The sequence below is a fragment of the Drosophila subpulchrella genome, chromosome 2L, assembly GCF_014743375.2.
Source record: "Drosophila subpulchrella strain 33 F10 #4 breed RU33 chromosome 2L, RU_Dsub_v1.1 Primary Assembly, whole genome shotgun sequence".
In the NCBI taxonomy this organism is placed as follows: domain Eukaryota; kingdom Metazoa; phylum Arthropoda; class Insecta; order Diptera; family Drosophilidae; genus Drosophila; species Drosophila subpulchrella.
The window spans coordinates 4426857-4450709 of NC_050610.1; the positions used below are offsets into that span (position 1 = coordinate 4426857).

At 36.4% G+C, this 23853-nt stretch overlaps 3 protein-coding genes across 8 annotated transcripts; 1 reads left to right on the forward strand and 2 right to left on the reverse strand.

Annotated features, from left to right (window-relative positions):
* Positions 1 to 728: 728 nt before the first annotated feature.
* LOC119546499 (tubulin polyglutamylase TTLL4) lies at positions 729 to 9411 on the reverse strand. 6 transcript variants are annotated; one of them, XM_037852810.1, is made up of 13 exons: positions 9229 to 9410; positions 8942 to 9161; positions 8043 to 8733; positions 6957 to 7774; positions 6462 to 6812; positions 6053 to 6410; positions 5855 to 5979; positions 5358 to 5797; positions 5124 to 5294; positions 4781 to 5059; positions 3900 to 3969; positions 993 to 1078; positions 729 to 926 (listed from the first exon to the last, which is right to left on the reverse strand). In XM_037852810.1, the coding sequence occupies exons 3-12, from the start codon at positions 8648 to 8650 to the stop codon at positions 1065 to 1067; spliced, it is 3234 nt and encodes a 1077-aa protein (XP_037708738.1). In that variant the 5' UTR covers positions 8651 to 8733; positions 8942 to 9161; positions 9229 to 9410; the 3' UTR covers positions 729 to 926; positions 993 to 1064. The 6 variants fall into 6 exon arrangements, with proteins under 6 accessions (XP_037708738.1, XP_037708739.1, XP_037708737.1 ...); XM_037852811.1 differs by lacking the exon at positions 3900 to 3969 and having other exon boundaries at positions 9229 to 9409; XM_037852809.1 differs by lacking the exons at positions 729 to 926; positions 993 to 1078 and adding an exon at positions 1120 to 2846 and having other exon boundaries at positions 9233 to 9411.
* Positions 9412 to 10158: 747 nt separating this feature from the next.
* Positions 10159 to 11544, reverse strand: LOC119546985 (putative nuclease HARBI1). Its single transcript, XM_037853639.1, has 3 exons — positions 11188 to 11544; positions 10388 to 11084; positions 10159 to 10316 (listed from the first exon to the last, which is right to left on the reverse strand). Exons 1-3 carry the CDS (start codon positions 11503 to 11505, stop codon positions 10198 to 10200), a joined length of 1134 nt encoding a protein of 377 aa, XP_037709567.1. The 5' UTR covers positions 11506 to 11544; the 3' UTR covers positions 10159 to 10197.
* Positions 11545 to 15005: 3461 nt separating this feature from the next.
* On the forward strand, positions 15006 to 23457 carry LOC119548885 (protein piwi). The gene is made up of 8 exons (XM_037856530.1): positions 15006 to 15179; positions 18427 to 19044; positions 19098 to 19418; positions 19489 to 19643; positions 21436 to 21636; positions 21690 to 21881; positions 22029 to 22139; positions 22294 to 23457. Exons 1-8 carry the CDS (start codon positions 15096 to 15098, stop codon positions 23174 to 23176), a joined length of 2565 nt encoding a protein of 854 aa, XP_037712458.1. The 5' UTR covers positions 15006 to 15095; the 3' UTR covers positions 23177 to 23457.
* Positions 23458 to 23853: the final 396 nt, after the last annotated feature.

Here is a 23853-nt window from a genome sequence, read left to right on the forward strand (position 1 = left end):
GGATCATTGTTTGAGCGTTATGAATTGGCTCCGTGTGACTTCTGGCTATTCCCAAAACTCAAGAGACCACTCCGGGGAACGAGTTTCGAATCGTTAGAGGAGATTAAAGAAAGTCGAAGAAGCCGCGATTGGCTATACCGGAAAGGGACTATTCGGCATGATTCGAGGATTGGAAAAAAAACGTTGGCATAGGAGTATTTTATCGGGAGGGGATGAAATTTATGTAGAAGAATAAATAAAGATTTTTCATTTTACAAATGATTTAACCTTACTTTTTGCCCACAGTAGTAAGTGTATATAAAACCATATCATGCAAAAGTTAAAGTTATATATGGGGGTGTCACAGAAACCTCTTCGGGAGAAATTCGGGGCAAATGTAAGCAAGCATTAATACAAGTCTTCCCAGAATTTCGACCGGAGCGGTTACTGTGACACTCCCGTATATATAATCATAATTGCATGATATATCATATTTATTTTATTTGAAAAATTTGCTGTTCCACACTGTAAGTCGGCAGAGAACGAGCAGATCTATTCCTTAATGGGAAGGTGCCGCATGCTGCTAGTAAACGGACAGACCGATATTGCAAATATCTGAATAAAATTACAATACACTCTGCAAGGGTATAAACCACTTTAAAAATGCCCAAATACATATGTAAGCATATTACCGTGTTCGTTGCAATTCAACAGCCCACATGGGCATAAGTCTCAAAAAATACTAACAAACTTGTTTAACATACAATTTAATAATTCACTGTTTAACTTTTACTAATTGTATTAGAATTACATACAAATTTCAGTGGTTGCCGAACACGTGCAATGCCGTGTATCCTAATATATAATTTTAATTCAGAGATAGTTTGCTACAGGCCAAACGGAGTGTTCATCAGTAAAAAAGGCCGTTTCTGATGCAAATAAAATGTCTATAAAGAGAAAAGAAATGATGTTGAATTGTTTTTGAAATCAAACATTTGAATGGTTTGGCTTACGTGGTCAACAAATGCAGATGCTAAGACTCGGTTTCATCTCTTACAGTTTTTGGCGTCACTAAGCTTACTTCTTCATCGTTCAAGTCCTAAATGTGAAATTAGATGTTAAATATAAGTTTATACATAATTTTAAAAAGAAAATTTAAGTATAAAAAAGGATTAAAAATACTATCGGATTTCCGAAGCTTTAAAACTAACTATATGCAAGGACTATGTATAAAACCCAATCTCATAAATAAATGCAATTTTTGAACACTGCGTAGGTCACAGGCATGCATGGATTTTTAAAGAAGCAAGCAGGAGTCCAAAAGTTATAACAGATCACATAATACAAAATGTAATAAATCACATAATGGAAATATTCTAAACAACATACTTTGAAAGTTTGGTTCTCTATATAAAAAAACAAACTACAGTAAGAGGCTCTAAAATAAAATATTTTTTATGTAAAATTAAGCTAATCAATTAAAAAAAAAAATAATTCAAGTTTGGTAGCTCTTTCAATCGACATTAAACATATCTTTTTTTTTTCAAAGAGCTCCAAAACTAAAAAATGTAACAAATTTACACAATGTATTTTTAAGAATTATTTTTAATGCGTACGTTTGTTTTATTGTGATAAGTCAGTACTTACCGATTGATATAAAAAAAAGTTATTTTATAAAAAATATCTTATTTGTATTGCTTAGAATTCGCAGACTAGGTGATAACCACTGATTGGGTTTAGTGATAGATGCTTATAGGTGAATAGATTTACATGTTTTATAAAGTTTCGGAGGAAACGTTATTAATAAAAAAAAAATGTCTTGGAATCTTTGCTGTTCACACTGTAGGTTGGATCGGTCTGTAAATTGCTTCAGCACATTTTCTGCGATAAATTTGTTTTTCAAAAATGATGATTTGGTGATCAACATTTTTGCAATGGTTCTAAAGTTTCGACCACTTGCTGAATGAATTTAAAAACTTCTTACAATATCAAAAATGTTAAAATGTAGAAAAAAGATTCCTCTGACTCTAAACGTTCATAGCTGTTTTTGTCTTAAAACCTAATTTAAGTACTAAGGAGGTAGGTAAAATGTTTATTTTGAAAACTTATGGCAGAACTTGTAATTTTATTTGAAGGTTTCCCAAATTTAAAATACTGTAGAGACTAACCAAAAAATATATCAAGTAAATACATTTTTTAATAAAACGTCTTCCAGCCTGCAGTTTGATCTTTCAAACGCCCACTTATTTAACAGTTAAAAAATTATAATTTTCATTTTAAAACAACAAAAAGCAATCTGCAGAACCCTTCCCAATATTTCATACGATATTTCCTGCAATAAGCCCGCTTAAAGAGTAAAAAGATGTGAATAAAATGTGTTGTGTAGCACCTTAAATTAGTTTGAAATAATATAATTTAATAAATACAACACTATGTTTTCTTAACGTTAATGGAGAATTTATTAGACTTTATTATAATTTTGTTTGTAAACACCTCACTTATTGTGTTATAAATGACTGGCAGTTTACCATAATAAATCAATTACAACGAATTTACTGATTTCTAAGAATTATATAATATTTTCACTTGTAGCAATAACACTATTCCAATCTATTTTATAAAACAAGATCACAATTTAGTTACGAATTATGCAATTTCGGTAATGTCCCAACAGAGTACATTTTGATTTAAATATTTGAATAACCTATTTACAAATACATTAGAGTTTATTAATATTAAATATCAAATATATACATATGTTATTAATACTAATGTAATTGCACTAACGATAACAATAAAGACTACCAATAATACGATGGCAGCGACTGTCACTTTAAAATCCATCTCATAAACTTGATGAAGTAATCCTGCAAATTTACAATTACAGCAAAACACATTGATTTAATTTGCATCAACGATAAGATAATAAAGAACATTTTAACGTTTTATTTGTTTTTAAAGAAAAGGATTACATTGCGATGATTTGCAAGGATTCTAAATAAGGAAATGTTTTGTTTTAATTCAAAAAATATACAACTAAATCTAAGAAAATATATGTTTTTACTGGAAATATATAATAATAATGGCAGTTCTTAGTTAAACCTAAAACTTTTGCGTGTTGTTAAAGCACTAAATGAGTGTGGAAAACCTTAATCGAGAATAACTAGCACTAAATATGTGATCGTTTAAAAATGATTTGGGCTAAAATATAATGCAATCAAATTTAACACTACATTTTGGTCTGACATATGTAAATGGACGGAAAGTAGACATCTGTAAGTTTTTGTTCGAAAAGGTTGACTCACATAAAATTGTGTATTAACTCCTGATTTATCTTAATAATAATTCAAGTTTAGGCATAAAGTTGATCAACAAAATGTTCATCTGATTGATATTTGTCGTTTCATAAGACCAATTTCAAGGAAGAAAACAATGAGTTATCCAACAAATCTCTCCACAAAATAAAAAGAAAAACTACCACCCACTGAGAAATTAAAACGAATTTTATTTACAATTAGTTACTTATTTTTTGACATATAGAGAGGTACGATTTGCCTCTAATCACTCCAGAGTTTTCGCCTCTTCGATTGCGTAAACATTTTTGTTCATAACCAATCCCTATTTACAAATGATCCAATGATCACTATTAAGAAATGATCCAGAATATTTTGGTGAGCTATATTTATTGGACAAATAAGATTAAAGTAAAGACACACAATCCTTAGGGTTATTAACCTTATTTGTTGATGATTCAATGAAAATTTTATCATACACTACTTTTGCTATTGGTTTAGTTCTTCAGGCTTGTTATTTTACGATGGTCCAATTTTGATAAATGTTTTTGTGAAAGATTTGAGGTCAGCGTTGGAAAAGCTAGTTATGGACAGCTGTTCGAGTGGAATTACTGTGTAAAAACCCACCTGAAGTTGAAAGAAAGTCTTGTTCTGGACTCAGGTGTAAGGAGTATGCAGTGTGATCACCTTCAATATACTTCAATATACGTAGAGACATAAAAAGAAATTATAGCGATGGTAACGTCGAACGGAAAAACACAAGAGGAAAACGCAATGCAATACATATGGATTCGGTGAACACTTTTTTATAACTTCTCTAAGAACATTTCAAGTACATAAAACATTTTGATTTAGAACTAGGTATGGGGCCCTTGGGCAAAAAAGAACATCACTATTTGACCATCCCTCTACTTTTTAACTTTATTTAAGCTTCGTTATTTACCTATGCATTACTGTTAAAGAAAACAAAATATTTTACGTTACGGTAGTTAACCAGTAGAGATGACAAATACACTTTGTTGTCCTGGGTATATTTCAAATAAAGACAATACGATATTATAACAAGCTTACTGGTTTTCTTCTATCTACTAATATTCGAGATTTTATTTTACGATGACTCTGTGTGGTAAACAGATAAAACTTACGATGGCAAAGAGCGCGGCACCGCCAAAAGAACGATTGTATAAATCTCCAACAGCCCTCAAAATTTAACAAAAGTCGAGAATTTATGAATATTTTAACTGATTTTTAGGACATTACTATTGTGTGTAAAATAAATATAAACAGGATAATACTTAGTGTGGGTATAGAATAAAGTACATTTCGCACTCAGTTTAAAAAAATATGTAAGTCAATTTATATTTGGTAAACAAAATAGGATAACCAAATTATGAAATTCGTAAGATTTATGAAATATCCTGGACCTATCAAAATCTGTTTTAAATTTACGAATTATTCAAATGAGTCTTGTGAAAAGCTTCAGCGCCATTGATGAATAAAGATCTCACCTTTTTGGCTGGAGGTGTTGGGACCTGAAGATGATATTTGTTTTGACAATAGTCGCGCAACAACGCAATGCCTTCCGTGCGATTGTTAGCGTAGCGCGATTCCCAAGCATCCAAAAGGCGATTGTAATACCGCGGGCTGTCGTTGTATTTAAGGTACTTATGGGTTTGATCAGTTGGAAAAATGCGCTCTAAGGGTGCACACCGCGCTAATTCATCCTCTGCTATGATAAGGCACCTCACATCATCGGGAGTTAGATTGTTCAGGATCGCATTTACATACTGTTGTAATACAAAATTAGTTTCATTGAACGTGACTCAGAATATTATAAAACCTTCGTCATACCTCATTCCGATCTTCCATAGACTTTCTTGTGAAGGTGTTATGTTTAACCTTTTCTTCGCGAGATAAATAATTTATATAAAGACGTTTGTCATAGCACATTTGGGTGCCAGGAGGAAATGAAAATTCTGCAGCCAGTTCTTTTTGCTTATCCAAAGATAGTTTTGGAGGTACCTATTAATATGAATGTAATAATCTCAGTAATAATCTCTCCAAATGTAGGAAGTCACTACTCACGTTGTACAGTGCAGTATTAAGGACGCCCTGAACCAAAGGCGCCTTCACATGGGCATCTAGTGGCAGTTCAGAGTGTAAGCTGGGAGATATATTAACTTCCAAAAGCCAAGGAACAAGGTCGGAATCCAAAATCACATCAAAGCCAAACAGCTCGAAGCAGCTGTACTTTGACTCTACATTTGCTCTAATCATGCTATTAATGCCATTCTCGCCAGCGAGAATCGTTCGAAGGACTAAACTTCTGAGAGCTTCCCACAGACAGTCGGTACGAACCCCTCGGTTTGCCAAGTACGTCCACAGAGACTTGATGGTCCACTTATGCCCGTGACAGGCATTGACATCTTCGTTCTTCGAATAGTTTGAGGAAAACTTATTGATGCTGTAGTTGGTCAAATGCATACACCGATCGTTTAAAGTGTCCGTCTTAGCACTGTACTTCACTGCACATAGTATACTTGGTTAATACATTGCTTAATTGATGGATATCAAATATTTACCAGAAGCAAATCGAGCCAATCCGTTGTGGTACATGAAAACACGCAAGGGATTTACGGATGTAACCAAGACATAAAGACGCAAGTCAAATTTACTTCCATTGATAAGTAGTGGCCGTTCAATGTACCTATAAATGAATATGTTTAAAGACCATTTATATAAACTCCAGCTTTGTTCATCTTTATATGTATGTTACTTACTTCTGGACGATAAGCGGTCTTCTCTTGGGGATCTGGCCCCATCGATTTATAACTCTGATGCCAGCCCCTCGAGCACTAGCTGGTGGCTTTATTATCCACTTCGTATTTCGCTGGGCATACTTCGGCCAGTGCCGGCGCAATGCACCCAGATCGTTTGGAATAATGTATGTGCGCGGCATGAATCCGAATTCCTTGTTGCTGTGCTTACCCATCTGCCTTTGCAGGTTCTTCCAGCACGAATCCTTTCGGCCAATACGAAATGAGCCGGGCAAGTGATTTATTTTTTGATATGAACGAATGGCTTTAAAACACGGCGACTTTAAGTGCTTGCCCCACACACCCATCCAATCGTTGGTTTCTGTGGTAAGAATTCAAATTAATTGTAGTCTGATTATGTTAACCAACTCACTCTTCAGCATTCGCATCCCGCTGTTGGCGAGTATCAGCCGAACGACCTTTGGCATTATATTTGTGATGCGCCACTTGAGTACTCGATGAAGATCCGGCGGCACCCGGGGACCCTTTTTTGTGTTCGACGAGAAGGACAAATAGGGGGGCACGTAGGGAAACAAACTGGGAACCAGGAGGGATTCCGGATTTTTAAGATCGTCCTCGGAAGACTGAGAAGACGAAAAGCTGGGAGTGCCTTGGGGCGATAAAAATCGATCCACCGAGTGTGTGAGCTTGTAGGCATGGGCACGATAGCCATCCTCCGTGTCTGACAGTACACTTGCCGAGTCGCTTTCGTCGAAATTTGAAACTGTTGGGTAAAACGAGTAGGATAAACAAAACAAAGTTAAATAAAGAGGTAAATACTTTGGCCACATCAGAGGCAATATATTGATGGAATTTAAATGAATCAAGTAATGCAATTCAAAGGGACACTTTGGAAAACTATACTTACGATTGTCGAGGTCATCATCTTCGTCGAAGTCGTCGTTACGCTCAAAGTCTATGGCACTGCGGTTGTCCTCCGGCTTGTCTTCCGGTTCCAGCAATATGACCGTTTGTCCCTCATCGCCTCCTCCCAGAGTCTTGGCGCTCTGTGGCTTCATACTGAGACGCTGGGTGGTGAACTGTTGCTTGCGGCCCATCCGAGGACTTTGAGTGCTGTACAGCAGCACCCGATGAACCGTGGGCATTGGCTTCTTGGCGGGCACGGCACCCCCTTTGGCCCTCTTTGGCGTCATTGGCAACCGGGGCACGGGCTGATCCGTCGCCTTCCGCATTACCTTCAGTTCATTATTGTTGTTATTAATCAGAGCATCTCCGCAATCATCCAGGGCCGCATTCTCGGACATTCTGCAATAGCGCCGATGGACCTGCTCCAGCCCGTCATCAATAACAACAGCGGGGTCATAGACCTCTTTTATATCCCTGTAATCCTCGCCACTTCCAGGGTCTCCCCAGTCGTTGTCCAGGTAATCGCCTTCCAAATCATTGCTCGGCAGCTTCTCCTTCAGCACATGCTTCTCATATTTTGGACTCTGCCAGCTTCTGTCCTCAGAATTGTCTCTCCGACCAATAATGACGGTGTCATCTACATCTCGAGAATCTCTGCGACTGGCGCTGGGCTTTTGAAATTTACTCATTGGCAGTTTGCGGCTATTGGCAACGGCAAACGTTGGCTTGGACAGTTTCTCCGCTCCACGATTGTAAAAGTACGAAAAATAGTGCTGATAGTGCTGATTCGTCGTCTGATACTGCGCCGGCCGCTCTGAGCTGAAAAACGAGAACAGAAGGCGGTTAATGACAGCTTGGCGAACAAAGGAATATGTTCAGATTGTTTACACATCTATGTTCAATGAGTGTTTGTGGGTATATAGTTATGTACTCGAAACTAGAGTTTGTGTGGTATCTATCGGTAGTTTTCCAAATAGTAATTGTAAGACTCGAACACAACAACAACAAAATACGTGTGTGTGCGTGTACTGGAGGTATGTAGTTTCAACAAGCAGGACAAGTAACAAAAATGCATTTGCAAAATTACAGTATGTTATCCCAGGTTGGCTCTGGTGAGGGGGAATTGAGGGCCCGATATCTGTCCGGACTATTGTCCAGATAATCGGACGTCACGCGTCCCCCTCGGGCTTTCCGTTTCTTTAGCTCCGGATCGAAGTAAACGATGGATGGCTGCAGCAGCATCGGCTGTTGCTCCTTGTCAGCGGCATAGGGCCTTGTCAGCTTGTACTGTCTATTGGAATGCTGATCCTCCGATCGCCGAACAGTCTGGTAGACGTACTCGCAGCTCTTGTTGCCAGCTATCCGCTGGTTGACTAGCGAATGCTGGCCAAATGCATCGGTATAGATTGAGGAATCCGGCGCCGAATTGGCCGCCGATTGATGGTAGCTCGATCTGGCTCCTTGCTTGGTGGGAATTCTCTTTGACGGCAGATTGTGGTTCTGGTTGGGTACTTGATTTTGACTCGGATTCTGATTCTGGCGGTTGCCCCAAGTGGGAGCGATCAGGTTGCAGTTATCGTAGTTGTAGTAGCAAAACGTATTGTCCGCATTGCAGTAACGTGGCGCTGGGGCTCCATTGTTGTTCAGATTCAGACTGTTGCTGGCCGGGATACTATAGCCGCTGTTGTTACGCATGTCAGGTCCTGGTCACCCAGTCATATATAGTGGGGGGGACTAAGCTCGTTGTGATCTCCGACTCCGCTAACCCAAAAAAAGGCCTTAAAAAAGTTTATATGCTGTGAATGATTTCTGATCGGATTTGGACGTAAGATTACGGATGCGGATTAATCATATCTGGTGGATAGAGAGAAGGCAGAATGCCTGATGGCACTCCGACGGTGAATATACATTATATATTAACCCCCTGCGAGCCCCGGGCGCTCCACAAACCACTCCGTAAACCAGGTCAAATGTACAAAAACTTACTTGCCTCGCGATTTGTGACCTTTACTTTGTTGCTGCGGGAAGGATTCACAGGCACAGTCACTGGCACTGGCGAGCGGAGCAGGATTGCGGTGGCGGTGGTGTGGCGTTACTCTCAAGCGCAGGACTCCCAAAATCTAGGTCACTAGCACTTGTCGTCAGCTCGGTGTGATTACATTGCCAGCAAGAAAATTGCGCCAAGTAAATATAAATGGAAGCAGAACTGAAAAACGAAACACATCCTGCGGTTAGTTATCGTGGTTCTTGACAATTGCGAGCAGATAGCATACCTACAATATAACTAATAGCAAATGCACAATTTTGTCTATATTTATTTGGCTTATAAGGTAACTTCCAGCTCAACGTTTGTACTGAAATTCTTAATCTTTCACTTAAACTTTTCACAGCCTACGACAAAAAAAAACTAAACTACTGTATTTTGAAGAAATAAAATATCCATGTGCACAGTTTGGAGGTGGCAGCGTGAGCACTTCAAAGTGGCACCTCGCGATATGTATCGATTGCGCACGCAGCGGCTGTTTTCGATAGCCATTCTCTAGGCCTTTTGGGGGAGTTCCCCTGAAAAACTATTTGAATAATGGGAAAACGAAGAAAATATAATTTTAATAGAATGTCCTTGATGCATATTTGGGCAGGATATTCGTTACCCTCAACAATTATCATATTAATGCATGAAAATTAAGACAACATATGCTTTTCTACTCCTATTTAGCAAAAGATTGTTTTAATTTCAGAGAAGCGACGCATCTACGAATACGACTAATATTTCCTTGCTCGATCATTCATCGGTAGGTCATTTAATCAGTTTTTTCTTTAAGACCACAACTAAACTTTGAATATCCTTAAACCGTTTTCATAACTTTAAAAAGACAGACTTAAAAAAAACTATTTGAATAATGGGATAATCAAGAAAATATAATTTTAATAAAATATTCTTGGGCAGGATATTCGTTACCCTCAACAATTATCATATTAATGCACGGAAATCAAGACAACATATTTTTTTCTACACCTTTTTAGTAAAAGATGGTTTCAATTTCAGAGAGTACGATAATATATCCTTGCTCAAACATTCATCGGTAGGTCATTTCACCATTTTCTTCCTTAAGATCACAACTCAACTTTGAATAACCTTAAACCCTTTTCATAAATTTAAATAGACAGACTTAGAACATACATACATATGTAGATTTTTATTGAAAATTATTCAAGAGTAATTCTTATAAGAATTGTAATTATTAGGATGCAAAGTGAGTTTTTATGAATTGTCTCCTATTGTTGTCTTCCCCGGACTTCGGTGCTCTTCCTATGGAATTGAAGAAGGTTGAATTGAACGGCGAAATGTTCTGCTCCGTATCTGGGAAAAAAACATTTAAAGCATTAAAATAAAGATTCCTTGAGGTTGTGTCATAAACACAATTGACTTACCAATACTGGGATCTGCCCACTCCATTGCCATGTTGTGCAGAATGGATAGGGCCGTTATCGTTTGCTTGGCAGATCCGTGGGAGCCGTGTATTTCAGTGCCAAGAATGCCGAAGCGACTCATCAACAGGTTGAGACATTTTCTGGCCGAGGCATAGGTTATTGAGTGGGCGTGGTTGTAGAGCTCCTCGGATTGGTTTCTTGGAAATCGAACTGGTGTGAACAGGGAGGACGAACAGCGGACCATTTCATTTCCCAGCAGAATACGACCACGAAACTCGTTCTGTTCGAAACGCTCCTTTATTTTAGACAGACCGAACATCTCGGTGTCTGTGAGCATTGAATTTTCCTCGATCAGACGAATATCGAGGTCTCTTATCTTATGGGCTGCATCGCAAACGATTTGGAGGTGAAGCTCCTCCTCCTTTGTGAATGCGGGAGAAAGGACTTCCCCATCAATATCTTCCGTTGCTACGTTTTCCGGTTGAAATCGAACTGTTGTCTGCAGTAAAGCCCCGATTACTTGTGGCATATTAGCAATAGCTTGAAAGGAACACATCATTCGCTCCTTTTCGGAGAGTGTTGCCGGCATTCTGATATATCGAGATGCTTTTGATGATAAAACTGAAGCAACGCGCCTTGTGATTTTCGCCAAAGTACGTAAACTAACGCCATGGGCCATTGCAGTTAGTTTTGGGTGCTATAAAAAAGTAAATTTAGTTATTGCGCCAAGTTTGAAAACAGTGTGCTTTCGCGGTTTTGATGTACACACAAATTCACAACTCTAGCATACAGAAATTTACCTCGGTTCCACCCCACAGACGAATTGCGGATAGGATTTGTAGATCTATTGGCACTTGTTCTCTTTTCAATGGCTCAAAATATTCAATTTCCAGGTCGTCACGCACAATTTCAATAATACGGCGAAGGTTTTCTTTCGTGTACCGGTACTTCAATCGAAATTTGTGCTCATTTAGATCAGTCAGGGGGTTGAAGCGCGGATGTGTCTTCTTTATTTGGGTAACCTTACGAGCATTGTTGTTGGGATTAAGAAAACTTTTAAAGTCTCTAAAGTATTCAAAATCTTTCAGAATATTTGAAAATTTGTCTATATCTTCCATTTTTACTTGACTTTTTGTTTACACTTTGTTCAAAGTGGTTGTTTTCTAAGTATTTGAAAATACCGTGTACAGACCGACATCGCAGTAGTATTTGTGGTATTTAAGGCTCTAGCAACGATTTGAAATTTAACTAGCGAAGTTGGTATATACCAAATTATTTTGAAAACAAATTAAGGGTATTCCATTAACTGTTATTAGTATAAGTATTGAAAAATCTTTAAAAATTTTCAGAAATGGAGAGACCGACTAAAAATTGTTGCTGTTGAATATTTGAACAGCTGTAATCGACTTACAATTTTTTTGAGAAAAAAGTGTATTCGCACCGCAATTGCGCCGTTGTAACGCAATTATTGTTGGTGCAGAACCTTCCAACCATAAGAGTTCGAAAACATCGATGTTTTCGATATTTTTAAAGATCAAAAACATCGACGTTAAAACAAAATGCATTTTGCTTTAAAAAAAATAAGAAAAATTAAGTGTTAAATGGAAGACTTTTTTGGCTTAAGTTAAAACAAAATTTGTTCTGCATAGAAGACCTTTTGGTACAAATCCACCTCAGTTTCCTTTACCACCAGTTGACTATCTAAGCGATCCGTCGATAGTTTCATCTCTTCCTCTTCGATTTCAGGAGTAGAGGTGGAGGAAACATTGATGACATCGATGGATGTAGTCAAAGAACCGTATGCAAAGAAGGTGTTGTAAATACTTAAAAAATATTAATTTGCTAATAGCAATGAAATAATCTTTTGGCGCTGAAAACATTCCGTTAACATTTTATTTCGTTTCAAGGTTATTTTATTTTTTTTCGGAACAATCGAATGTGCACGTTTCACTCGGTTACGGTTTGTTTATGCCGAGCTGATAGGCTTTAGCGTTTCTCTATGTGAACAAGAATCCGCTTGAAATTAAAAGTACGATTTTAAGCGGCTGTGTGCAGAGGTTATTAGGAGTTTGGCAACGCGATTTTAATTCCTGGTATTTTTTTTGGTATTTCCTTAGTTGATCCTAAGAATAACTTATACTTGACGAAAATCGTATGCAGGTTGTTTGCCTCTCACTCTCTCCCATAGCTGGAGTACGGATGATACGGAGATCTATTAAATATCATTAGTTTCTAACCTTACAGTAAGTAGTACAGAAAGCTCAGCAGCGATTATTTGCCCTAAATTTAAGAAGCAATAAAACTATAGTTTAGGGTAACACTGCTATTTATTTTTAAAATTTAACCAATATTTAAAAGGGTCCAAATGGTTTTACTTGTGAATATTCTCGTGGCGTCACTGTTGGCCCACAATTGTCCTTATCAATTTTGACAACTCTTGGCTGAATAGAAGTTTCATCATTGCTTAATTTGATATAGCAATAAAATAATCATTTGGCGCTGAAAACATTTCGTTAAAATTGTACTTCGCTTTACGTTTATTTTGCTTTTTTTCGGAACAATCGTATATGCACGTCCTCTCCATTCGGTTACGGTTTGCTTATGCCGAGCTGATAGGCTTTAGCGTTTCTCTATGTGCACAATAATCCACTTGAAATTCAAAGATCGCTTTTAAGCGGCTGTATGCAGAGGTATTAAGAGTTTGGCAACGCGATTTTATTTCCTGGTATTTTTTTTGGTATTTCCTTATTTGATCCTAGATCAACTTACACTTGACGAAAATTGTATGCAGCCTGTTTGCCTCTCTCTTTCTCCCATAGCTGGTACGGACTTCGTCGCTGTTACTACTAGGCTTAACTAATAACTCTACAAATTTATCAAATCTTTGACTGTCGGACAAGACCTATTAAATATTATTAGTTTCTAACCTTATAGTAAGTAGTGCAGAAAGCTCTGCAGCGATTATTTGCCCTAAATTTAAGAAACAATAAAACTATAGTTTAAGGTAACAATGCCATTTATTTTTGAACAACAAGTGTTTTTCTGGAAAATTTATATTATATACTTTAGTTCGGAAATACAAGGGTGGTCAAAAGTATTTTCACAAAAAAAAAGTTAAATATATTCATAATTTGAACTTACATCTTGTTAACTTTGGCATCAATGGAAAGGTAATTTAAATGCCGTTTGAATGATACAATACATTTCTTAACACATTCAGTTCTTATTGAAAAGGACGAATTTGTGTGAAAATGTCCTTTTTGAACTTTTTTCCTCGACTTGAAAACTTAAATTTTTTGATGCAAAAAGTTTCTTCAAACAGAAATAATAGTAACTGCAAAAAGAATTTTTCAAAAATTATTTTGCTTCTATTTTTTATGATTTTTTAAAGGTGACACTGTCGGAAAAAATTTGTATGAAAAAGAGAAAAATATGGCTAAAATGCATGTTTCTAAGCATTTTCAAAAAATCATAAAAAATATAAGCAAAATGATTTTTGAAAAATTCTTTTTGCAGTTACTATTATTTTTGTTTGAAGAAACTTTTTGCATCAAAAAATTTAAGTTTTCAAGTCGAGGAAAAAAGTTCAAAAAGGACATTTTCACACAAATTCGTCCTTTTCAATAAGTACTGAATGTGTTAAGAAATGTATTGTATCATTCAAACGGCATTTAAATTACCTTCCCATTGATGCCAAAGTTAACAAGATGTAAGTTCAAATTATGAATATATTTAACTTTTTTTTGTGAAAATATTTTTGACCACCCTTGTATGTATAATAATTGATAAACTATTACTGATAGCGAAAGGGATAGCAAACTTATAAACGAATAATCGTGTATGTTATATGAGGTATGTAAAAGTAATACACCATATTGAGTTGTAATACAAAGTCCACCCTAGCATATTTTAAGTTGCATTATAATGAAAATTAAAATTTTTTTAAAAATAGGTCAATTAGAAACCTCTCGATAAAGTATAAAATTTTAATAAAGAAAACGCCCGTGAACAGTTATAAAATGTTCAGTATTTTTAAATTATTATGTATTTTTATAATTTTTATAACTAAATTTATAAACCAATGCACATATATATTTTTTGTGATTGACAATTTAAAAATAAATAATAAACCAAGTCAAAAAATTGTGTACTTGTTGATTAGTTGATTTCATTTATGGCTCTGAACGATATCAAATACACAGGTAGGTGAGGTAATAAAATTAATAAATAATAGACAGAGTTTTTAAAGGCTCAACTTTACAATTGCTGAATTGTTACAAATTCAGCAGATAATTTCAATTTGCAAAATTACCAAACAACTGTAATTTAATTTAATTATTTAATTAGATACGAATATAAGAAATTTTGATGTTACAGATTTGTTATTACTTTTTAATTTAAGATGAGAACTCAAGGTTGTTGAATTGCAAAGGTCTCTGACAATTAAATTTGTATGGAACAGCAGACAGACTAGTAAACGAAATTCCACGGTTCAAAATAGTTTAGCGAATACCCTATGTATTTTCAAAGCCGATTGGCTTGCGGCTTAAAATAATCGATAGTAGAATAATCATCGGTTTTATGATCCAGCCCTAGTTGTTCAGTTCAGTTCATCTGAATCAGCGCGTCGTTTTCAAAGTCTCTTTCATTCTTCGCCGGTTCGTTAAAAAGTTAAAAAGTTAAAAAGTTGAGTTAAAAAGCTGGAATAATGGCTGATGATCAGGGACGTGGGCGCAGGCGTCCACTTGATGAGGAAGAACCCTCAACTTCCCGAGGCAATAGAGATGGACCGGTAAGTACATTATTCTTTCATGTATCAACTATTTAGAAACGGTAAAATTGTTGCCTCCATAAGCACATTCGCACAAATTCCGTTATGGGGGTGTCGCTTAAACATACACACATAGTTTCCCTAGACGCGTTTAAATAATGTGAGTGTGTTAGTATAAACAAGATTCTGCGTGTTTCTTATTTTCGAAGCCTGTCCCAAAGAGAAACACTGGTAATCAAAATTGAATAAACAAACAAAAAGCCGCTGTGGATATGTCTGGAAAACGCTCAAACAAATCTTTTCTGGGCAGCACATTGTAAGAAAGTGTTCAATTTCGCAGTAAAATTCTTCTGCAAGCTTAAACTCATCTCAAATTTCTGCTGTGTATGCGCTTCTTTCAAAGGAAATACATTTTGTTCCACGAATATGCATATGTACAACATATGTACATGTTAAATCGCTTCTTTCAACTACTAATACAAGTTTGGAAGTAAAATTTCTGTATAGTGGCCATTTTTATTTTTTTGCTCTTTTAATATTTAAGATAGATGACAACAAAAGCAAAACCTAACTAGAAACACAATTTATTTTATTTACAATCCCTTGTAATGTAGAGCACCAATAGTGTTTGCCATCAATCTCTCTTTTTTTATTTTGCCAAGAAATGCGTATAAAGCAGACTCAAAGAATGCTTTTCAGAAAAGCACACCTAAAAATTTTTGTTGATGAGTAAAAGGGGCAAGGGGCAAATGTATGCTATTATTATTTCACTAATAAATTAAATGGCTATTAAGGAGAATAAAAAATATTTAGCAGATAATGCTTAGCATTTGGCCAATATGTTGTATCGCCATCTCTTTCCTAATTAAAACTGCGTGTATTGTTTTCATGTGGTTGTCCCGTTCTCTCTAAAAAGAGATAGTACGTTTCCCAAACGAAATACCCGCCAAATTGGAAGGCTTGCTAGTTGGATTTTGTTTATAATATGATTTGCAGCCATACCATTCTATCTACATACAGTAAAGATCTTAACTGTTAGCACACTTAGCACCTTGAACTTCAACTGTCCAATACTACATGTATTTAAAAAAATTCACAATTTTTTTTTGGAAACGGAATATAAATTATAAAATTTTTTAAATTTTATTTATTTATCTAATATGGGCATTTCCACGGGTCGCGATCGTACGTTCGTACGCACTTAATGCAAATAAAAAAACATTTTCTGAATTTTTTATTTTGCTATTCGGTATAATTTTTTAGCTCTTTGCTTAGTGTTAATCAGTGGTCGGCACACACATACCATCACAAGATTGCCTTGCGTTAGTGTGAGTGTAAAAACACGAAGTTGGCGCGCAGCGCTCTGAAGCCTGACGGTTTCTCTGTTTTGTACTGAGAATCTTTGTCGCAGCAGCCAAAAAAAGCGCGCCAAAGCTGATAGAAAAAAGACCCGAAGACCCTTGCCGAAGTCATACGAACATCTACGTTATACGTGAGCGTACAGAGGATGGGCAGAACACTTCCCTATGCTCACTAAATAGGCCGCTGCCGACCCCTGGTGTATATGATAGGGCTTATTGAGCTATCATTTTCATAATATTGGCAAGGATTCATGTAGTTTTCTATCGAGTCTGTTCCCAAGGAAATATCTCCATTTGTTTTTTTTTATTGTATTAAGTACGTATATCATAACGTACGATTTTTCCATGTTTTTTTATTAAGAGTTAATTGAACATTTTTTCGCCCTCTTTGGATTTTTATCTTATTAGATTGCAATAAAGATATTTTAACATATAACCTCCTAAGCTTGGAAATAACATTTTTTAATTAGTTCTGAATTTCGAATTTAATTTTATCATAATCGGACGACTGTAACCGACTATATGCCATAGGAATGATCGGAAAATTAGTGCGAAAATAATATGAAACAAATTATAGCTTCGGTGTTTTTCGACACTATTGGGAATATAATTTTTTGTATTTTTAAGAATTTTGGATTAGTTCGAATTCTAATTTCAAATGGTATATTGCTAAATTAGTATTATAAAATCTTGTAAGTACCTTAAACTAAACTAAAAATGGGTTTTTTTTTTAAGAACATAAAAATTAAATACCTTTTCTCTGCGAAAAGTAATATTTTATTTGCAGGATCGGAAAAAATCATATAATAAGATAAGGGAATGGGTACGGGGAGCCGTATTTACCGTTAATGGCGTTTTAAAGGACCCTCACCATGCAAAAATGCATGGCACATACATAGGTGAAAGGATCATATTAAAGGCTAATGTCAGTCCTCAGAACTTCTCTGTGCAGATTAAAGTTTATGATAGATGGACATGTGCAAGGATATTTACCCAATAACCTTCCAAAAGGCCGTGTAAGGTGCCAAGTACAATTATTTTGAATTTGAGAAAATCATTTGGTTTGGGATATAGAGCTGTGGGGTTGGTGTTAACAAGTTGAAAAGTTATGCAAAAAACAAGATTCTGGGGGACTTTTCTAAATGGTAATACTCTAGATTAGGGGACTCACCCCCGAAATTCGCGAAAAAATTATTCTCGATGGACCGCGATTTCTTAAGAATTTACGTGCAAAATGAACTTGGCGGTCGGACATGATTCTCTTGTAATTGAATATCAAAGTTCCCGGTTTTGCTATAAAAACAAGGGTTCCTGTCACATTTGATAAAATATCTTCATTCTGTTCGATATACTTTATTGGACAATGGTCGTTCACGAGATTTTTTAATGTAATTTTTTTCTGAAGCGAATTTTTGTAACAAACCGCGAACTTCTTTTTTCATTATTTTGTGATCTTTACCAATTTTGGTGACACTTCGCAACAATTCATAACACTCCTTGTGGGGCAAGGTTAGTTGAAGATAATATTTGATAATACGGATTTTGTTGAAGTATATATATACACCAAAAAAATCTTTGAGTGTCAATTTTATAAGTGTGGGTGAACATAAACGTGTTCCTCCGGGCCAGAAAGCTTAACCCGCAATTTTGGCAACAGTCGCTTTGCTCTCCCTTGCGCCCCTTTAAAGGGTATCTGATAGTCGAGGCCGCTACTTGATATACTACATTCGTTGGAAAGTTTAAAGGTCAATTGATAGCTTTTAACGAGAGCCGAGACATTTCAGTTAAAATTTGTATTCTGCTTTGGTAACGAAAAATGATTTACCCTCGACTAAATGCATATTAAATTCTCCCTTATGGCCCGCTGCACACAAGTTAATTAACATCTTATCTTAATTTGTATACAGCAAAGCAAAATATTCAAAGGGGCTTCATCGGATGGCTCGAGGCCAGGTGGTTCAAGACCAGATCCTCGTGTCGAGCGCAGCGACATTCCGCATGATCGAGAGAGAGATGTGCCTGATCCAGCTCCCAGGCGGGAGGAGCGTGGCCCTCCAGAGCGTAAGCCGCGGGGCGATCTCTTTGAGATCGTGAATTCCCGGCCAGCTGACTTGGTATCTAAAAAAGGAACTGACGGAAAACCAGTAATGCTGCAAACCAACTTCTTTCGACTAAATACTAAGCCGGAGTGGCGAATCGTACATTACCACGTGGAGTTCGAGCCAAGCATTGAGAATCCTCGCGTCCGTATGGGTGTACTGTCGAATCATGCTAACCTCCTGGGATCGGGCTACCTCTTTGACGGACTGCAACTGTTCACCACCCGTAAATTCGATCAGCAATTAACCGTGCTTGCTGGAAAGTCCAAACTTGATATTGATTACAAAATATCGATCAAGTTTGTTGGATTTATATCTACTGCAGAGCCTCGCTTTTTGCAAGTGTTAAATCTAATATTGCGCCGCTCGATGAAAGGTCTGAAGCTTGAGTTAGTGGGACGCAATCTCTTTGATCCGCGAGCTAAGGTAAAATGGTATTTGAAAACACTGAAAATAATTTAAAACATTTTAAATTTAAGGTCGAAATTAGAGAGTTCAGAATGGAACTGTGGCCGGGCTATGAAACATCGATCCGGCAACACGAAAAGGATATCTTATTGTCCACCGAGATAACTCACAAAGTTATGCGCACTGAAACGGTCTATGATATTTTGCGACGTTGCTCGCAAAATCCTGCTAGACACCAGGATGAGTTCCGTGTGAATGTTTTGGATTTGATTGTTTTAACTGATTATAATAACAAAACTTACCGTATCAATGATGTTGACTTTGGGCAAACTCCGAAGTCAACATTCAGTTGCAAGGGTAGGGACATCAGTTTTGTGGAGTACTACCTCACTGTAAGTTTTTTCATATGCCAAAGATTTACAATTAAAATTATTATTTTTATTTTTATTTATTTTTCTACAGAAATATAACATACGCATACGGGATCATAATCAGCCGCTGTTGATATCGAAAAATAGAGACTCGGCTCAAAAAACCAACGCCAGTGAATTGGTGGTCCTTATTCCCGAGCTTTGCCGAGTTACTGGTCTTACTGACGATATGCGATCAAACTTTCAGTAAGATTTTCGATACATACTTCCTTCTAATTGTTACATACTTTCCGACGAATCTAGTATACCCTTTTACTCTACGAGTAACGAGTCCACGTCGTGATGCAGCGCACAAGGAGGGTGTGCGAAGGCGGTTACTTTATATACACGAAGAAATGAAAATCTCCTGTGATAGTCAGATCGTTATAAGTGATAAATCAATCGAAAGGTGTTGCAAAAACAAAAAGGATTGCATACCAAGAATTAAGAAAAAATCAATTAATTTGGGAGAAATAGCGGTGAAAGTGTAAAAGTGAAAATTTAGAAAAAATTTGATCTGCTGGGGCCGTTGGGAATAAATGCACAACTTCATTAGTCTAGTTGTATTTTCACTTAAAATAGCTAAATTTTTTTAAATCGCATGCTCCGTTCAAAAGTAATAAGCAAAACAAGATTTTGGAGGACTTCTCAAAATTAAAATGTTATTTTGTTTGTCAGTTTGTCCCAAAACGTTATTTTAGGGTCCTGAGAAATTCTCGCTAGTTTGGCAGGAAAACAGCAATAAATAGCTATATTTGTACACCCGTAACTTGTGAAATACTAAAGCTACAGGCTTGTGCTATATGTCGTTAGAATGGTATATGGAAATACTTTGTACGCCTTTCTAACATGATTTGTCCAAGTATCACAGTTTAAAATTTAAGGACAAACGTTTTTTTTTAATTCTTATTTTTTAGATTATTTTTATTTCTCAAAAACGGCTCTAACGATTTTGGGTTAATCCTAAAAGTATATAGCTTTTTAGATTCCTCAGCTTCTGACACACGACACGTTGTTGTAAAAAGTCACTTTTTAAAGTTATTAATTAACAAGAATGAATACATTTACCACTTCAGAACATCTAACACTGCCTGAGCGTTCAACTTTTTTTGTCCGTATCCAACCTCTATTTTAAGGTCCTGGACGTTTTAGATGATGTTAAACAGCTTAATATATATATAGTTTTACACCCGTAACTTCTGAATTTTTAAAGCTACATGCTTGTGCTATGTGTCGTTGGATAATTGTATTGAAATACCGTGTATGCCTTCCTAACATGATTTGTCTAAATACCATCGTTACAAAATTAGGGGCAATCTTTTTTTTATTATTTTTGCAAAATCGATTTCTGTTAAATCTTTAAATTGTATAGCCCTTGACATTCCTCAACTTTGGACAACATTGACTTTGTATGTGCGTATCCAAACGCTTTTTTAAAGTTATGGAATCATTTAAATTGCTATTAAGAGTTCCATATAAGTAACTTATGTTTTACGGCTTTTGGGAAAGTAGACTAATTTTATGATTGATGCTTAAAACAAACAACTTCTGATATCAAACAAAAACACCTCCTTAACAAACAAAAGTTCGGATATCAACTTTTGTGACAAAAATGTATTATACGATCTACTAAATAAATACAATTTAACATTTTTATACTTTCGGCACGCTGCAATTCGAAGTGCCGGTGTTTAGCTTCACGATTAATAATATAATAATTTTCAACGGCTTTCAATTCATTATCAAATTTATATTTATTGTGGAGTTTAACTTTAGGTCTACAGGCCAAATTGACTTACTAACCCTACTTTCTTTTCTACTGGGGATAAGGGTTTTAAAAGGATGCCACTGTATTTGATTGGCTTACACTTATCCTGTTTTTTTGGGACAGACAAAATGATCTTTGCATGACTAGTGTCCCCCAAGTGAATTGCTGCTAGTAGATTTAAGATAGCTTTATTTAGGTCCCAATTTAGTTATATGGATACTTTCTTTTCAGACTAATGCGAGCCATGCATGGTCACACGCGAATGAATCCCAAGCAACGCATAGATCGACTGCGAAATTTCAACCACCGCTTGCAAAGCACTCCAGAAAGTGTGAAAGTACTAAAAGACTGGAACATGGATCTCGACAAGAATCTCACGGAAGTAAGAGGCCGCATTATCGAACCGCAGAAGATAGTGTTCCAACAGGGAAAGTGAGTCCGTGGAAATACTAACGTAGTGCGTTCCAATAAAATAATGTTTTCAGGGTTCCGGCTGGGGAAAGCGCCGATTGGACAAGATCTTTCAGAGACCAAAAGATGCTTACCACTCCATCCGAAGGCATCGATCGCTGGGCAGTCATTGCTCCAGAGAGAAATTCTCGTGAACTAAGAAATTTGCTTGAGCATTTGTTCAGAGCAGCTAGTGGAATGGGTCTCAGAATTAGAAACCCCCAGGAGTAAGCTTATTAAACGCACCCATACCTAACCTTACGGATTCGCCAATCCCTTGTGGATCGAGAGAAATCCGTAAAGCGTGGTTTCATATGCCTATAATTTTTTTTCTTGTTATTCTTTACTCTATCTATAAATACTTGTATTTCTAGAGTCAAAATTTATGACGATCGCACCGCCACATATGTGCGTGCTTTGGATGATTGTGCCCGGACGGATCTCAAACTGATCTTATGCCTGGTCCCCAATATCAACGTTGAAAGGTATTTATGTCAAATTTTTTTTATAACTAAGTAATTTTTGTTTTTCTGAAAAAATATGGTGATTGTAATAAATTGAATTACCTCTTGCATATGCATATAAAAAAATGTATAGTTGAAATACCTGTTATCACAAACTAATTTTTTTTAATTTCAGATACTCGGCGATTAAAAAGAGAGGATATGTTGATAGAGCTGTGCCAACTCAAGTCGTGACCACTAAAACTGCTTCCAATCGTAGCCTTATGAGCATTGCTACAAAAATAGCAATCCAATTGAATTGCAAGTTGGGATATACTCCCTGGATGATCGAGCTACCTTTGTCTGGGTTAATGACGATCGGATTTGACATTGCAAAGAGCACACGTGATCGCAAGAGGGCTTACGGAGCGTTGGTCGCTTCCATGGATCTTCAACAGAATTCTACGTACTTCAGCACCGTCTCGGAGTGCAGTGCCTTCGATGTGCTGTCCAACACCCTTTGGCCAATGATAGGGAAGGCCCTGCGTCAGTATCATCGAGAGCATAAGAAGCTACCCGCCCGTATAGTATTTTATCGGGACGGTGTCAGCTCAGGTTCTCTAAAGCAGCTATTCGAGTATGAGGTGAAGGACATCATAGAAAAACTGCAAGCGGAATACAAGCGAGCCAATTCTCCTCCACCGCAGTTAGCTTACATTGTGGTTACCAAATCGATGAACGCGCGTTTCTTTCTCAATGGACAAAACCCACCGCCTGGAACTGTCGTCGATGACGTTATTACTCTTCCCGAGCGCTACGATTTCTATCTGGTTTCGCAACAAGTTCGCCAGGGAACAGTGTCGCCGACTAGCTACAACGTCCTTTACAGTAACATGGGTATCAGCCCCGAAAAAATGCAAAAGCTCACCTATAAGATGTGCCATTTGTACTACAATTGGTCCGGCACCACACGTGTGCCTGCCGTTTGCCAGTATGCCAAAAAACTTGCTACCCTTGTCGGTACAAACTTACACTCCATTCCGCAAAATGCGCTTGAAAAGAAGTTTTATTATCTTTAAATCTATATTCATTAAGAAAAACTTTGCGCCGTAACAGGCAGTGAAAAAACTAGCCCAGGCCTTTTCGTTTTACGAATATTTTCCATTTTGTTTGAACACTTGTGCTTTAAGCTGAATATGCTGTACCCATAATCCGTTTAAAATTCCTTCGGGAACAAATCCTATTTAAAACCCTTAAGATTTAAAATTAATTTGACATCTATAAATTCCGGTATTTAATCATTACCAATGGAAATCTTGTCAAAGTTTCTAACAAACAATAAAAAGAAATTTCAAGAACACGAAAGTTTATTTCTTTTAATTTTGAGTATAATTACTTTATTTATATTATATATTTTACTTTATATAAAGAAAAATTACATACATCAATGTTCGCTTACTTGACCACACATCCATGGCTTCTTATTTCGTGAAACGTATGTTATTAATTATACAGGTAATTAACTTTCACAAGGATAATACAAATTCATAGCTTGCTGAGTATATTGAAATGCTACGGAGTTCGATATTTTAATGTATTTGTATTTACAAAATTCTAAATTTTCGTTTTGGATAAGTGTTTTTATTAATCGTATCGATTGCAAGTTTGGGGTAGGATTGAGTTCAGTGATAATATCGATTATTTATAATTTAATATCCAAACACCGACTACTATGATACAGAAGCCCATATCTATT